At 38.1% G+C, this 16397-nt stretch overlaps 1 protein-coding gene across 1 annotated transcript in view; it reads right to left on the reverse strand.

The window, feature by feature from the left end:
* Positions 1–16397, reverse strand: part of STAG1 (STAG1 cohesin complex component) — a 68065-nt gene that overhangs the window by 33162 nt on the left and 18506 nt on the right. Inside the window, exons 7-14 of the mRNA XM_010166964.2 lie at positions 16145–16259; positions 13869–13986; positions 12618–12721; positions 9635–9727; positions 9421–9510; positions 9042–9245; positions 4922–4992; positions 62–149 (exon numbers count right to left, since the gene is read on the reverse strand). Of these exons, the coding sequence (XP_010165266.2) occupies positions 62–149; positions 4922–4992; positions 9042–9245; positions 9421–9510; positions 9635–9727; positions 12618–12721; positions 13869–13986; positions 16145–16259 (883 nt within the window). The remainder of the gene's footprint in view (positions 1–61; positions 150–4921; positions 4993–9041; positions 9246–9420; positions 9511–9634; positions 9728–12617; positions 12722–13868; positions 13987–16144; positions 16260–16397) is intronic.

Here is a 16397-nt window from a genome sequence, read left to right on the forward strand (position 1 = left end):
AACTAGACTCTTTAAACCTTTGAATCCCCAAATGATGCAGTGCAGGCATTGCTAACCGTACCTGTTCTGGCATAGCTCCATGTTCAATTCCAGTTCTTAGTAATCGGTAGCAGTTACTGAACAGATCCCATTTTGTGAGATCATGAGCACTAAAACAAGAGGTAATGAAGAGAGATTAGTTGTCTTCCTCAAAATTCCACATCACAGCTAGAACATAGTCTGACCTGGCAGCTCAGTGAGCAGTTTGGCGTTTTTGCAAATCTGAGACAACACAGCCTGCTGACAAGGCAGCTGCACAGTGAGTTCACACCATGCTAAAAGCAGAAGTTAGGCTTCCTGATAACCGAGGAAAAATGTTTGCTACATGGGGTTTTGGTAGGGAGGAGATAAATCCTCTGCATACCACACATCTTTAACGGTTACTTAAGTGTAGCTAAAAGCTCCTTCTCAGTGTGGCCTCTTTGGTTCTAACCATTGACAGAACTCCAGAAAGCACTTCTCTGGCATCTCAGCAGAAACTATGCCCAAAATCTAGCAACGTATACTGAATGGAAAATGGCTTTATGCAAAATAAAGTTACATATTTTTCTGCCATATCAGTTAGACAAAAATAATATACATTATCAATAGATACTAAGTGTCCTGAAATATCTAAAGTAAGACAGCATGATATACATGTATAGGAGACAGAGCTGGTGGTTGCGATCCCCATTCATTGTTTCACATTGGAGTTGTACCAACCTGATTTGCCAGCAAGAGGAATACAAATGAGATTAGAAACATATATTATACAGCCTTGCAGACCTCAATAGCTTATGATATAGCTTTTTTAATACAGAACTGAGAGATACAGAAGAAATTACAAAACATCAGATTGTCTGAAAGACAAAAATTCTCTCTCACCAAAAAAAAAAAAAAAAGGTTTAACACATTTTTCTGCATTGGAAATAGACTGAGATAATTTGAAACAATTTATAATACGTTTATAAAAGAGCAAGCCACCTCAGAATAATCAGAAACTGGGTGATTAGAATACTCACCTGGAAGACAAGATACTCAGACTGAACTGGCAAGTCTAAACTGGATAAAGTAGCCTCTTCATCCCAGGTGCTCGCTTTTCCCATCCTTTGTGTCTGCCCTGCTTTGGAGCTGCCTGACTTTGTTTATTAACTACCCTGCTCAGCCAGAAAGAACGGTTCTCTAGTTCTGAAATGGACAGAGCTTAAACCCAAGACTGGAAATACCTAGATCCTGTTGAAATCCCTACTATGAAATGCCTCTCAGTCTGGAGCATGTTAGCCCTGGAAAACCTCACTGATAAAAGTTTCACAGAAAAGGTAACAATTAACGTCCTTGTGCTGACAGCAAGTGAAGTATGCACTCCAGGGTTGTGTCATTAAGCCAAGGTGCATCTTGACTTTTAATTCAAAGCCATGAACAGAATAATATGAAAACTTTTTTAGAAAGAAACAAAAATGTAAAAATACTCTCCTCGCCTTAGATTCTGGATGGTCTTCAAAGTATGGAAATAAAATGTTTCATAGACAAATTACATGCTGTCAGAGAACTGCCTCTGACTAGTGATATTAAGCACATGGATGCTGCTTCAGCAAATCACAGGGTTGCTTGCAAGGCAGAGTTGTACCTCCTTAATTACAGCGCTTTAATTAAAGAAGTAAAATCTCCTTGGTGTGCAGAGCCAGATATCAGCATAGATTATCCTACAGAGAATATGAAAGGAAAAACTGTCTCATTTCTGTCACTTGAGGGCCCTCCATGTCAGGCAGCCGTCACAGGGAACATGCCCTGTTGCCCCAACAGCTGGTGGCACCTTAGCTCTTTGCTCTGAGCCTGGCCTTATAGCTGATCTCAGCAAGAGCTTTTCAGCTTCCAAAGCTGAAAAATTCCAAATATATACAAGTTGCATAGGGCTTTTCAATATAATCTTCCTTGAAGAAGAGCCTCCACATTAAAATTAGGTATCCTCAGGTACACCTTTGTCTCTTTTGAACTGCTTAGCAATCAAAATGATAGTTAAAAAGGTACCTTGGACACAATACAACTCTCCCCAGAGGTTCAGACTGACATAGAGGCTCCTAGAATGAAAATTCACACAACATAGAATTTTGCCTTAGTCCCTTCCTCATCAGAGAGTCTTAATGGATTACAGAAAACAAGGCCCAACATTTCATCACAGGTTTCTTTTCATTCCTATAGATAGCACTGTCTGCTGGGGCACATTTCTGCCAGGAAGTAGTCAGATGAAGTAAAGGTACCAGTCCCACAGTGTTTCTGAAAGTGTGGAAAGAAGCAGCTTAGAAAACTTCATTTTAGAAGAGGTGTTCTCTTCACCCACCAATCTGCTGCTCTTTTTAAAGAAGCACAAAATGAGAGAAGCTGTACCTTGGGCTTTGAACAGCCATGCTAGATGCAGTCTAATTTTCCTGCTGAGTTTTCATGTATTACTATTTTTACTTCTTCTGGATATAATAAACTTCTTTAACTTAGTCTGAAGGATGTACTCATCAACTACTGGAAAAAAGGTTAAGCAAAGGGTTTCCATAACAGGAAGAGAAGATCTACTGGTCTGTCTGTGAATTTATGTCTTGGAAGTGTCCTGACTGATTGTGCTTCTTCTGACAAAAAACATAACTCATATCTGGAGAATTACTACAGCCATGTACTTAAGGACAGAAAAAATGCTGTGTCAGTGAGACCCTGGCAAAAAGGGAAGTCCAGGTGTATAGTCCAGGTGTTCTATTCCAAAGACCTTAAGAAAATTTATTGTCATATTCTGAAAACATTGTAATGATGAAATTCATTTGTATTGGAATACTGATATCCTTATTTGATGAAAAGACTTGAATTAAAAAGTGTGCTGTAAGCCCTTTGTTGCCATTACCCTCTCAGAAAGAGGATTAGCTCAGGTTTGGGAAATCACAGTGTACAAGCTTTTTGGTCTGGAAGACTTTTCTGATAATCCCCTGTACCTTGCTGGGCTTCTTTTTCCTAAAATACAAACAAGCAGCAACCACTGAGGAAACACAAGCACAGATAAGGCTCAGTGGAGTTTCTCTCACTGGAAGAAAAGACAGACTTGTTTCTTTTCAAAGTCTCAGCAACTACTTTGTCAGTGCATTTTTAGAAGATCTGAAAGGCATCAGTTGTTAGCCTGCAATTTCAACTTCTTACATTGATTTTATAACTTTTGGCTCCCAATTGATGACAGACAATGACAATATCAGACAACAGTCACCATTCTTTGAGATAAGAATGCTCAATGCGAGTTTTGAATTGAAGATCTTAATCTCATAGCTAAAGGTTTGGCAAAAATTCTGTCTCGGATGGTATGATTGATTCCTCTCACAAAGAAATCACATCAGATGTAACATTCAGTAGAGTAATGAAAAGATTTCATTACTTCTTTATATGCAAGTAGATAGTAATTAGAAATTCCAATTGAACTATAATAATAAATAACAAATCAGCTGAGAAATGATACACAGCTGCTTTTCAGCTCTTTAGCTTCTATTCTCTTTCCTATTTTTTGAAGGTGAAGGCAGATGTCCCCAACCTTGATTTGTGTATTATTCTACAAAACTTTCTTTATAGTCTGAATTAACTCTCTAGAGATTTGGAACCCCAAAGGGAAAAATATGTATGGGAGACTCTCAGAAAACCCTTAAGATCTGTGCTGCTTGTGAACTATAGCTTTCATCAGTCCTCTCAAGAGAGGTAGAACTAGCTCCAGCATGTTACCAGGGAGACTGAAAACCTAATTTGCACATGTGTCAGCCTGCTGCACTACGGAAATTAGTAACGATTTAATGATCTCTGTGGGACTCTTGTTGAATAGAAACAAAGAGTAGATATTGCAGAACCATTTCATACAGTCATCCAATGCAGAATTCAGGGTAAGTGAAGACTAAGCACAGAAAGAAAAGAAAAATGAAATCACTAAAACCAATTTGTATAAAAGAAGTGGCAGAAGCAAGGTCCTCTCGCATCTTGTGATGAGGAAGAAATAATTTGTGGCTCTCCACCATCTGCACATGAAGCCTTATGTGACCAGGAGCATTTACTTCCTATAGTTGATAAGAGGGGAAGATTAGGTCTTAGTACTATGCTCCAAAATTCACAGCTGAAGTTAAATTTTCCAGGTTGCACTAGAAGTTATGAAGGTGCCTGTAGGTCTAACTGAGAGCAGCAGGACCCTGAAAAGCTGCTGCCTGGTTCCACTGAGCTGGATCACGCTTAGTGAAGGAGTTTCTGTGCAATACACGCAGTCAGACTTTACCAACAATTCAACTAGAAACTACTCCTGGCATTTCTGCAGGAAAAGAACGCATCTTCCAGACTTTCACCATAAACTATTTATTATTATTATTATTATTATTATTATTATTATTATTATTATTATTATTATTATTACTACTCCTACTACTACTACTACTACTCCTACTACTACTACTACTACTACTACTTATTTCTAGGATTTTGTGGAGGAGTATCTGGAAAGCATTGAAAAATGAGAAACAACTTCCTCCAGGGCTCTCCTAACCTGAGGCTCAAAGCACAGATTTGGCCTGCATCCACTGACGCCAGAGATAAGAAGTGTCCCTTGTGCACTGTCTGTCGTGCAGGGAATTATGACTTTTAGCAAGACACTCGTAGGTGTAAAAACATTTAGTGCAAGGCATGGCATGCCACTTACAAATCAAATCTGTAAAATGGCATTAACTAAGCAAGGACCCAGATTAATCTAAGCAGTTATGCTGACAAATACCACTAATCATTCATCAATCTCTTTCATATTTCAGGCCATGTATTTTTTCATTTCTTAACACTAGATATCAACTGATACTCGCTGAAATGATAAAATTCACACAGTAGATTTTTGAGGGAGAAAAAAATCACTTACTTGTGAAAAGATGTTAACCTCTTTAATGTGGAGAGCACATTGTATATATCATCATCATCAGCTTCTTCTCCCTGAAAATGAAAGGAAATCCATTAAGAGAGTTCAGCAATGCAGCAGAGTACATTGCTTCACAGGAAGGAGCAGATTTCTTTGAGGGTTTATGTTGACACCAAAAATGACTCCAATTTTTCCAATTACTTTTATCTAGATTCCATAGTAATAATATTAAATAATGACTGCATAGCACTAGGAAATAAGCAAGATCATCTGGCAATATTCAACAGTATCACTGTGCTGATACTCAAACCAGTATCCTCTAGCAGTAGAAATCATTCCTAAGAATAAAATCTGAGTTCTACATTATTTTACAAAAAGGACTGAACTGCAGTTTAACCATCAGTGGATGAATGTGCTACAAGAATAAAGCCAGGTGCTTGCCTTGCTCCACGCCAGAAACCTGCAGATGCCAATAGCAAGTTTTTTTAAATCATCAGTGGGAAAATGTCTTTCTTTTCACATCCTTCATCGCTGTTCACTGTGTTACACACCACAATGCATGACAATCACATTATGTGCACAGACTGACTTACATTCAGAAATGGATGGAAGGGATGTTTAGGTTTTTTTTAATTTAGATTTTACAAATTTGAGGAAACAACAGCCCAAGAATAAACATTGCACAATCCAATCAAAACTTTTAATTTAAATTTAATTTTTTCTTTCTGGCATTTAAAAATACCATTATCCTAATATTTTATGCAAACTGAACAGCAAATTCTCTTAGTAAAACAAGTGGAAATAAGGTATTCCAAAACTTATTTTTTCCAGCACCTTTCTGAAACAGGAAACCCACTTACAACAATTCTCCATTTCATTTTGATCGTTTTTTTCTGAACTAAAAGCCTAACAATTAAGACATTTTCCTGCCTTCAGAAGCAATTATCAATCAGTATTTCTCTCATTATCAACCTAGTGGGAAGCCACAAAGCAGTGGGATATTTGCTTGGGTACAAGTACACACACTTTTGAATTTAAAATATCTTTAAAATGATGAAATAGACTTATTAAAATTAATTATTCTACCAAGTATCACCCAGCAAAGAATATCACAAAGGCCAAAATTTTCAATCCTTGCTACCACTGTTCTCTTTCTTGCTGTCTCCTACTTTTATCTGGGTTTTGTCTTCACATCCTTCTCTATGTCACGTCTGACCTCCACACTCCCTTTTCCTTAGGGATCTAAAACTCTTAATTCTTCATTTCTCATATGACTTTCAGCCACAGCTTTTCTCTGAAATCCTCAGTCTTCATCCCTCTCTCATGCAAGTGAATAGAGACACAAAGATTGTAAGCCCTTGCTTGCATTTCTCTAGTCCTTCCCAAGCTGGGTAAAGGAAGGGGATACGTTGGAAGTATTTTGGTATTGCTGGCCCATGTTCCTTTGTGAGCCCAGTCCTTGTTCTCTGCTCAGTAACCTCAGCGCACCCTCCAGGGCTTTTTGCACTGGAGCACTGCATAAAGAGAAGCAGCCTGCAAAGAGAAGTGAAGGGAAATAGAAGGGGAATAAGCAGTTACAGGCTTCCTGATTCAACTGCAGTTAGTAATAAAGCAAAACTGCAGGAAATAAGTTTTTCTCCCCTAGTTTATTTCTCCTGAGAAGACTGGTCCTTTGTGAACCCCAGGATCTCACTGCTCTCACCTGATTCCCCTTGGGTAAAAGGTGAGGCTGGAGGGATCTTTCAAGCAGAGTTGGAAAGAGAGAGGACAGGACTGCAGACCTGAACAGTGTACCTAAAATACAGCGTTGTGTTTTCGGAACTCTCTCAATATTCATGTACCCCTAGTCTCAACCAGCTGGACCTAAATGCTTTGCTGGCATAACTGATCTGAAATGTGGGCTGGGGGTGGAAGAGATGTAGACATCCAGTTTCCTTTCATCTTTACTGCTTGTAGTGTTGGAACTTGGTTCTTTGAGGCCCAGAGACCACCCTGCCTCTGGAAAAGGACCCCTCAAAAGGGCTTCTGAAAAAACACTGCTAGGGACTGTGAGGCAGCAAAGGGAAGGACAGCACTGGATCTCCTCAGATCACAGAATCCAAGAACAAGAGGACTCATGCTACAGTAAACCAAACTCAACACTAAATGAACTTCTCTTCAAAGCTGCTGTGTGGAGGAGAATGGGTAATTCGGGGAAAGAGCAGCTGCCACCTCTGAATCTTTGAATGGATCCACAATGAATAATGTCTATACAGCTGAACAGTGTGGAAACTTCAAGGGGCTCTTCCAAGAAAGCTGCATGTCCTCAGACAGACCTAATTTCTGTTTGTTACATTGGCTGTTACACAACTGTCTCCAGAGAGCACAAACATGGCATTTGCTTTGGAGAAGTTCCAAGATAAAACTCTGAGAAAAAGCTGAAAGGAGACATTTTCATAATGTCTTGCAAGACAGTATAACAGAAATGGCAAGTCAGTGTCAAAGAACTGGGATGCTACTTGCTTCTTGGTGTTGATTCTTGAAAAAACCCATAGGCCCCTTCTTCCATCTCGAGGCAAGACAGTGTGAATGAGATGCTTTTTGCTGATCTGAGCTTGGCTGTGGAGACATAAGCTGAAGATTCTCCAAGAGCCAGCTTTGGAGAAACAAGATAGGAGGTTCGTTTCTGCATATAGAGCCAGACTGAACCTTGGTGTTGGATGTGTGGGTAGTGAAAAACGTGAGGACCTCACCAGAGTTCCAAACCTCTGTCAGCGGGTATCAACAGAAATAGCGAAGGTCACTATTTATGGTGATCAGTTGCTGGGCATCTGGTGTGGAGAACTCAGCTGGTTCTAAAGCTGGATCTTTGTGCTGGCAGTCCAACTTTAGCCCTTTTTGCTACCCAAGTCAGCAATAGATTCCCCAAGGATTTTGTCTTTGAGTTTTTGGTTCTGTTGACCAGAGGTGAGTAACTTCAAAAATCCATGGCTATGAGAACAGATGGCTAAGACATGTAACACGGCATTAGCCAAAAGGATTCCCTTGCCACACACAGATGGGTAGAGAAGTAGCACAAATTCTGGAATGCATTTTCAGGTTCTGCTCACAAGTTTCTGAGAAAGCACATATAAAATGGCAGACAGGTAGACAGCAAAGTAAATGTATTCTACCAAAGAATGGACAGTGGGTTGGGGAGTGCCTGCTTCCTGCATGCACTGCTTTTTGTATGCGTGTACATTCCCTACAGCAACAGACCAAATTTCATTTACTCTGCAAGTGACATGGCATATATACAATATGCCTGTATGTGGCTATTAAAGATAGACAAAAGCTTATTTTCTTTAATATGCAATTCTAAAATAGAGACTTAACTATAGAAAGTAGCTTAACTTTCTATGTATGTACATCAAGAATTAAATATATCTGCCACAGTGCAGTGCATGACTAGAATAAGTGAATTAAAAAAAAAAAATCTATGCAGCCTTTAAGTTATGTTTAAAAAGCATGAGAATTACAACAAATTAAGTAGTGCTGCAAAAAGTTAAATTGATGTAAGCCAAGAAAAAATAAGTAAGGTTTCTGTTCTTATTTAATGTATTCTGTCTTATGTATTTTGAAGGATAAATTCCTGTAAGTAAATCCCAGGTATTTCCAGGTTTCAGACTTGTACCTTTATTTCATTCTTTCCAGAGCTCTTTCAATATGCCATTATAAATATTTTACTAAATCCCGTCTTTCATTCAAGACACAATCCAATCTTGATTCTGCTGCCTGCATATCCATTTGGGACTACTGGAATCACCACAAGCTTTAATGTAAATGCACCATTCTCTGCATTTTTCATCAGCTTTCAACCATTCATTCATTTAATTTCTTCTGTGGACTGTTTAAATACTAGACTAAATTTTCAGAAGCAGGATTGTCCTGTGGTCTTTTTTACAGCATCGATGCTTTGCAGGTTTAATGGCTAGTCCAAGGAATTTTCTACGTGGACAAACAGCTCCAAATAATTATGAAATAGTTACTGCTGCACTATGTCTTCAAATGGATCATTTAATCTTGACTTGGTAAGAATATTTTTCTGCAGTTTATCATAGCATATTTTAGGTAGTCTAACTAAATCAATTTTAAGAAAACAAACCTCCTGCAGCAGATCTTCTACAGAATGGTTGAATCGATCCACGAATTCATCAATGAGTTGGCTGTGGGCTATGTCAACTCTGTTCTGGATTGTATATTCTTCACTACAGAGAATGCTGTAGGTTTTGCTACAGGCTTCGAGAACATCGGATTCCACATGCTTTTCCACAACAAACTTGATCTGTTTCAGTAAGGCATCCAGATGCTGTAGATGAAAGAAGTTGTTCAGTTTTCACCTTACTGGAACAATGACATTCAAAGAACACACCAAATCAAGGCTAGATTACAAATATGCCAAACGAAGGCACCGTACTGTGTGACTAGAATAGTTAATCAGCTACTTAAAAGCTACCAGACTTATTTTGCCCAATGTACTATACCTTTTCCATTCTGCCTGTGCTGTAGATTTCCAGATCAAAATACTGAGGGATTTGCAGGAGATTTGCAACCTTTTCGGCATCAGCAGAATACTAGAACATAATTGAAACAAACCAAAAAAATAGTGAAGTAAAAATAAACACCTATGCTCAGAATAAAAAAGTTTAAAGACAGTTGTAAATATGAGTGACAAATTTATTTTGTTGAAAAATGTACCTTTGATAGCAACAAAGGAAGTGCAATAATGAAATGCTCAGTCAATTTATTTCTGTCATCTATCTGAGTTTTTCTTTCTTTTGCTGTCAAGACCTGCAAGTGATCAAAAATAACTAAAGTAAATACAATTTCTGCATATAGCATTATTTTTTCTAAAGTTTGCATTGCAAACAAAAATCCATGCAGGTGTATTTTTAATAAATCAAAAGAGGAGGGAATAAAAAACTCAAACACATTTGGACTGAGGAGTGATTAAATGGGAGGACTGTGTGTCCTAAGAAGCCGTGATTGAAAGGAAAGTATTATATCATTCAACATGATATTGTCTCGAGACATCAACATTTTTTTAGGATTGAAACTCAAATATAACCCAAGTCAGTGGAAGTTTTGCTATTGCTTCCAAGCGAATTGAGCTCTGGCTTTCATACAATAAACGAAGTGTTAATATAAGACCTCAGGGGGAACTGAAGTGTAATTAAGAAAACCAAAACCAAACCACACTGTAACAGTGGTTTTCATTAGCAGATTCATGGCCTCATCTCTAAACTGGAATGTAATTCTCAGTGAGAACATACATCCGAGTTCAGAGAACTCATTTACAAATTTCAGTGACAGATATAATGAAGCTACTAATGCTGACATAGCAAAACCACCTTGAAACAGTGAATAGAGAGACAATAATCAAAACAGCATGCTTCATAAAAGCTTAGATCTGGCTTCTTGGCTTCAGAAAAGGAGAGAATACTTTTGAGAACAAATAATGATAATAAAATACTCAAGTTAGCTAATGATTTATGTATAGCAAAGCTGCCAGACTGCACAATAAGGGTTACAAGCTAAAGTCAGAGAAGAAACTATTTCACAAGAAGGTGAGTGCATAATTAGAAATCTGCTCCCATTTCAACTCAGAGAATATGCTAGCGAGATCATGAGAACATGACAAACCTCTACTGACAAGTCAGAGATTCCTGCAGTTACCATCCCACAACTCATGATCTAACTGAAAAGAAGCAAAAGCTAAATGTCATACCTACATCTCTCTGTAAGTGAGGAGGAACAGCTGGAAACAAAACATGTGTTTGGATGACAGGTAGCCTATTGTGTCAGCAGGATAACCATGGAAGTGAAGGGGAACAGATTTGTAACCAGAGTAAGAAACCACTTCCACAGTACATGGCAGACAGCTGGATACGTGCAGCAGCAACCGCAATTCCTGTACCAACTCACAGTGCAGCACCACCTGTGCCAGCAAAAGCTGCTTGCTCATCTGAAGGCAATAAAATGCAGCTAGCGAGTCAGGCTCCCATCCCCTAACAACCCAGTCATATTCTGGTGACCAAATATTGCTATTCAGTGGTGCTATTAATTAATCTGGATCCCTAGAATGATCTTGAGTCTCTTTTGATCCCCCTTCAGAAGCTGAAATTTATATTACTGAAGTGTTCTCTTTAGCTTTGAAGAAATACAGACATTGAAAATCCAAGACTAAGCAATTTGCTGAACTTAAGTGAACTGAAATTTAGATCTCTTGAGAGAGAAAAAATACCTGGAAAACTAATAGTGACATTATTTGGTGCTCTAAACAGAAAATACAACTTTTGTTAAAGGTTGTTTAATCTGCTAGAATGGCTTACAGCTGGAGACAAAACACAATCAAGTTGTGCTTACAATACAGTTTTGGTAACACAGGACAATACACGCTTGTGTAAATTCAAGTATGTGCTTTCATAGATTCCCCCCTCACCCCTACAGTGTTTTAATAAATTAGGAGTTTCTCAGAATATGCTTTTTTAAACTGAGGTACATAAAGCTTGTTTAAATTGATGATTTCTTGGAGCTTTTCCTGGGATGCTGTTTCTGGACATGATGCGAATCTGCTTTTGGCATGTACAGATTACAAAGCTAAGTAACTGCATTTAGTTTAGCAATAAAGAATGCCAAGTCTATCTCCAGATTTCACCTTCATTAAGTCTGTGGCTTTCTTTAATAAACTAGTTATGATTTATAGAACACAACCTAACAAAAGTACCAAATGTTCACATGGGTTTACTTCATTTTAGTTTAACCTAAATAAGAGGAAGACTACCAAAAATCGGTGAAATACATTTGGGAAGCTGAGACTTTTTTGGAATGTGGATGCTGTATTTATGGAGAATACAGCTGGAAGCCTCTTGATCACCCTGACCTTGTGACTTATACTGAAATGCTTAAAAGTGCATGCCCAGCCTCAGGAATGGAATTCCACTGATCTTGAAACAGTCACTATAAAATAAATGAAAGGGGCAGCTAGGTTGCAATATGGCCAGAATGTCAAATTCTTAAACTTTGAGGGCACTCAGTGGAAGAGGCCAAAGGGGACATAAAACCAAAAATGCATTCAGGTTGGTCCCAGTCCCATCCCTCCTGCTCAAAGCAGAGCCAGCTCAGGGGTCAGACTGGGGAGCTCAGGGTTTTGTCTTGTCAAATCTTCAAAACTGCACAAACTCTCAGCTTCTGTTCTAGCACTTAACTACTCTCATGATGAAGATACTGTTGGCTTTTTCTGCAAATTTTTGTCCATATTAGCAGCACGTTCATTTTTATGGAAGAAAGTGAGAGGTAATCTTATTCTGCTTCTGAGCTTTACACTTTCAATTCTAATCTAGATTTAACACTAAGGGCTGTAGATGAGGGTACATTACAAATGTAAGCCAGGGGTATGATAAAAGAGTATCTAAAAAATACTTAAAAACTGTTTTCATGCTGTAAATTTGTATTACTGAACTTGTCAATGCAAACCCAACATGAAACAAGTAAACAAAAACTCAAACATATCCAGAAACAGAATGTCTACTATTTTTCTTCAAAAATGTTCACATGAAACAGAAAACACCTAATACAAAAATCTAATTTAAAAGTGTCAAAATGTGGCATCATAGACAAATATTTTATGTTACTACAGTTACACACACAGGTCTGAGCTGCCTATTGCAGTACCACTTACTCTCTTGCCAGTGCCTCTTCCTACTGGAGGATGTGCTTCAGCAGCTTGTCGGATTGTACACACCATAAGCTCAATAAGAGCACTCTCCTGCCGGTCAGACATTGCTATGGAGGGAGAAAAACAAGTAACATCAGTGCTGATGTGTGTGCAAGACATCTTAAAGATGACAAACCTATGAATGCGGTTGTAAAACACAGGGAATAGAGAACCACGGAGACAACGTCATTTTGTCCCATTTATAAAACCAAGGCTTTCTTGCTTGGTCCTTGAATCACCATTCACATCATCTCAAATCAGATATGGCAGAACTGAAAGAAGTCCAGAGAAATGTAGTCTGGAAAAAGGATGAATGAAGAGGAATATAACAAAGTTCTACGAAATAAAAAGCGTCATGGAGGACAGAATGACTATCTGTTCACTGTCATTTCCTTAAAAAATATTCTTACTCTCATGAAGTATTATTTCTGTTCTTTGGGAAGCACTTTGGGTCACATCTAGAGGATCAAATCTCACTAGGCTACGCAGAAACAAAGAACCGAAGTGCCTAATTTCCTAAGGAAATTACCACATAAATACCACAGTTGTAGCAGGGGGATACCAAAAGGTCAGATTTTGAAACATGGAGATGATGAGCACATCATGCTAGGAGGCAGTAAGCATACCCGGGTTTTTCAACCACCTCACCACTGCTAAGGTCCCTGAAGCAGGAGAATCCTGAAGGATTTTAAAGGATCTTGAATGACACTCATTACCATTAGCGACACTTGGCCACCAACCTCCCCCACTACCTTGTGTGCCCAGATCTATTAAGAGCTAAAGGAGATTCGAAACTAACAGTGAAAGAATCCTCTCCTTTTTTTTTTCCCCCTCTTGAGAATTCATTAAGTTTTAACACTGTCTGGAAAAGCTCCATATTTCATTAACACCACCTGAATTACTTCTTTATTCAAAATTGTATTAGTTATTTCTTTTATTGAAACATTAATGTATACACTATTTAGACATTCAAACAAGAAGATGTCCTTGCCATTAATATCAGGGAACCACAGTACAGCAGACATCACAAGATGAAAAACAGAGTACAAAAATGCCGCCTTTGAAGCAAAGGACATTAAAAACGGATTAAACCAAACTATGCATTCTAAACAAACCACAACATAAATACCTCTATCACCCTCAGTGAAACACCTTTTTAAGGAATAATTAATGATACTGTGCAATATCAATAAAGTATAGAGGTTAAGCAACTACCTTCTTCTCCTTGGACTGGTTCCTCCAAGAGCAATTCTGTCATACATTCCCAGTCTTTCAAAAGTTCTTGAGAGCTCTCCCACAAACTGTCCACCAAATAGGCTGCATGTTCATGCAACTAGAAAATCCAAAGCAACCATCAGTTCAGTGTTCTGGTACAAGCAGCAGTTCTTCAACTTTCACAATGATTTGGCCACAGAGAGTGTCTTGGGCATGTACTCTTACATTAGTTGGAAAGAAAACCCAGTTTGAGACTAACTCTGGAAGGTCTTCTTCCAACTGAATGATACAACTGCACGACAATGGGGATATGTTTTAATGGAAAATGGAGTAATTGAGCTTCTTCTCCATAAAGCAGCTTGTTTGTGAAAAATCTTTCTCAGAGTTTTGACTTAGAAGCTGTAAAGTTACCCTTCCTCACTTTTCTTACTGCATTATAAAAAGGAGAGGTGGTGAGACATGAGACTAGGAGAGATTTGCAATATATTCATTTTGACCAGGCATTTGTTTTTCATACATGCTGCTACATGCTCAGAAAATGGTAGCAGAAATTCTACTGTTTCCAGGGAGTACAGAATTAACATAAACTTTAACTGCAAAAAAAAATTTCTATATGAATTAACACAACTGTTGTAAAGTGAGAAAAATAATCCATAGGCTTCTCCTGTTTTATAAATTGATGTTTAACTACTTTAAAAAGTAACAAGCACAATATGCAGTTCTGATTTGCTTCCCAGACATGGGCTGATTCAGTAACCGGAAAACATCTAAGAGCGTAAGGAAGGAGGTGTCAGCACATTTATGCACTCTTCTGTTTCTGACAGCTTTGGGTAAAATGTCATGCGTCACAGAGCTTACTGATGCTTGTCACAGTTTACCTATTCCCTCTTCTGAACACAACCTCTCAGATTGCAGTGCTTACATCTTCTAGTCCTATGCAGACAGAAACTCCCAATTCTCCAACTCTATTAAAACTGGAGTCATAATATTCTACTTTGTTTCTAACAACTCCCTCAAAAACAGCAATAGCAAGAATTGGCCCTGAGAGAGAAGTGATCTCAGGGAGCAGCATATGGTTTGCATGGGAAGGCACTTCACTGATCATGGCCTTGGGAGCAAAGCTGAGTTTCTTTTCTCCTTAGAAAGGTAGACAAGCTTAACTCTAGGTAACTCCCAATCACATGCACTGAGATTTAAGGTATTTTCACCAGAAAATACAGTGATCTATTACAATCTAAGTTTTTAAGAAGCTGGAACTAAAAATACATTCAGATAGCATTCTGAAGGCTCACATATGTAGTGACATTTCATCCAGATTTAACTTGTAGGCTTACAAGGTGTTTCTAAAAAATGTTAATATTAACCCTGTACCTAAATATTATCCTTCCTTCTCAGCATCTCTGATCATGTTTCTCTTCACCCTCACAGTCAAGTTTCTTGTTCAAGGCTTCATAACAATTTAAATACCCAATTGCAATACCTTTCCTTTTGCTTTTCACACAAAATATATTACCCTCTCTTCTGCAGAGAAACATTTCTGTCATTCCTTTCTTGCAGTCTTCCTTTGCCACCTATTTATTACCAAATCAAATGTATCACATTTTTAAACCTCTCCCCCTCTATCTTCAGAGCATCCTGTACCTGGTAATTTATCTTCTCAAGTTTTCATGCACTTCACGGCCATTCCCCGACTATTAGTATGCCTACTATAAAACTCCTCATCCTCTGATGTTTTCAAGATGCAACTGCATAAAGCCCTGAACAACCTCATCTAATCTCACAGCTGACTCTGCTTTGAGCTAATGACCCTCAGGGTCCTTTTCACTCTGAATTATTCTATGATACTAATAATAATTCGAGACATTATGTAATTTTTGTTCCTTTTGGGTTTAAAGGATTTTACTCCATAAAGAGTAATTCCAGAGGTATACTCCTTAATGTGGTTATCTTAAAAAAAACCCAAACAAAAAGCAGTTACATTTCTATGTAGCAATGAATCCTTACCATATTACCAGCAATGCAGTAGCCACCATACTACCAGCAATGCAGAACTGAGTACAGTGGGTACTGCAAGAGCAAAATAAACCATGAAGATGATTTTGAGTCGCATTTGCTTGATGGACAAGGAAATGGGGGGGCAGGGTAAAGGGCATACAGTATTTCTGAAATTATTAAAAAAAAAAAAAAAAGGAAAGACAACTTGTTACTGTATGTTGACAAATCATTAAAGTTCCAGGTTTTATTAAACATTTAAAGGTTAAAAATTAATTTTTTACCTCACTTTCAAGAAAGAAAAGAACCAACATTCTAATAAGGTTTCCATTTGGACTATTTCGCCCTCTCCTCTTTGCTAGAGCCTCTTCAGCTTGAGGATCATGTCTGCTGAACAGTCTAAAAATAAGCAAAAGGAGCTATCATGTTTATCAAAACAAATCTCATTTCTGCAATAATGATGAACATTCATTCTTGATATAATAGATTTGTTCACAAAACATAGTGAAACTATCTGAAGCTATTTCTTTCAAGGGA

The sequence above is a fragment of the Antrostomus carolinensis genome, unplaced genomic scaffold (assembly GCF_000700745.2).
Source record: "Antrostomus carolinensis isolate BGI_N321 unplaced genomic scaffold, ASM70074v2 scaffold44214, whole genome shotgun sequence".
Lineage (NCBI taxonomy): Eukaryota > Metazoa > Chordata > Aves > Caprimulgiformes > Caprimulgidae > Antrostomus > Antrostomus carolinensis.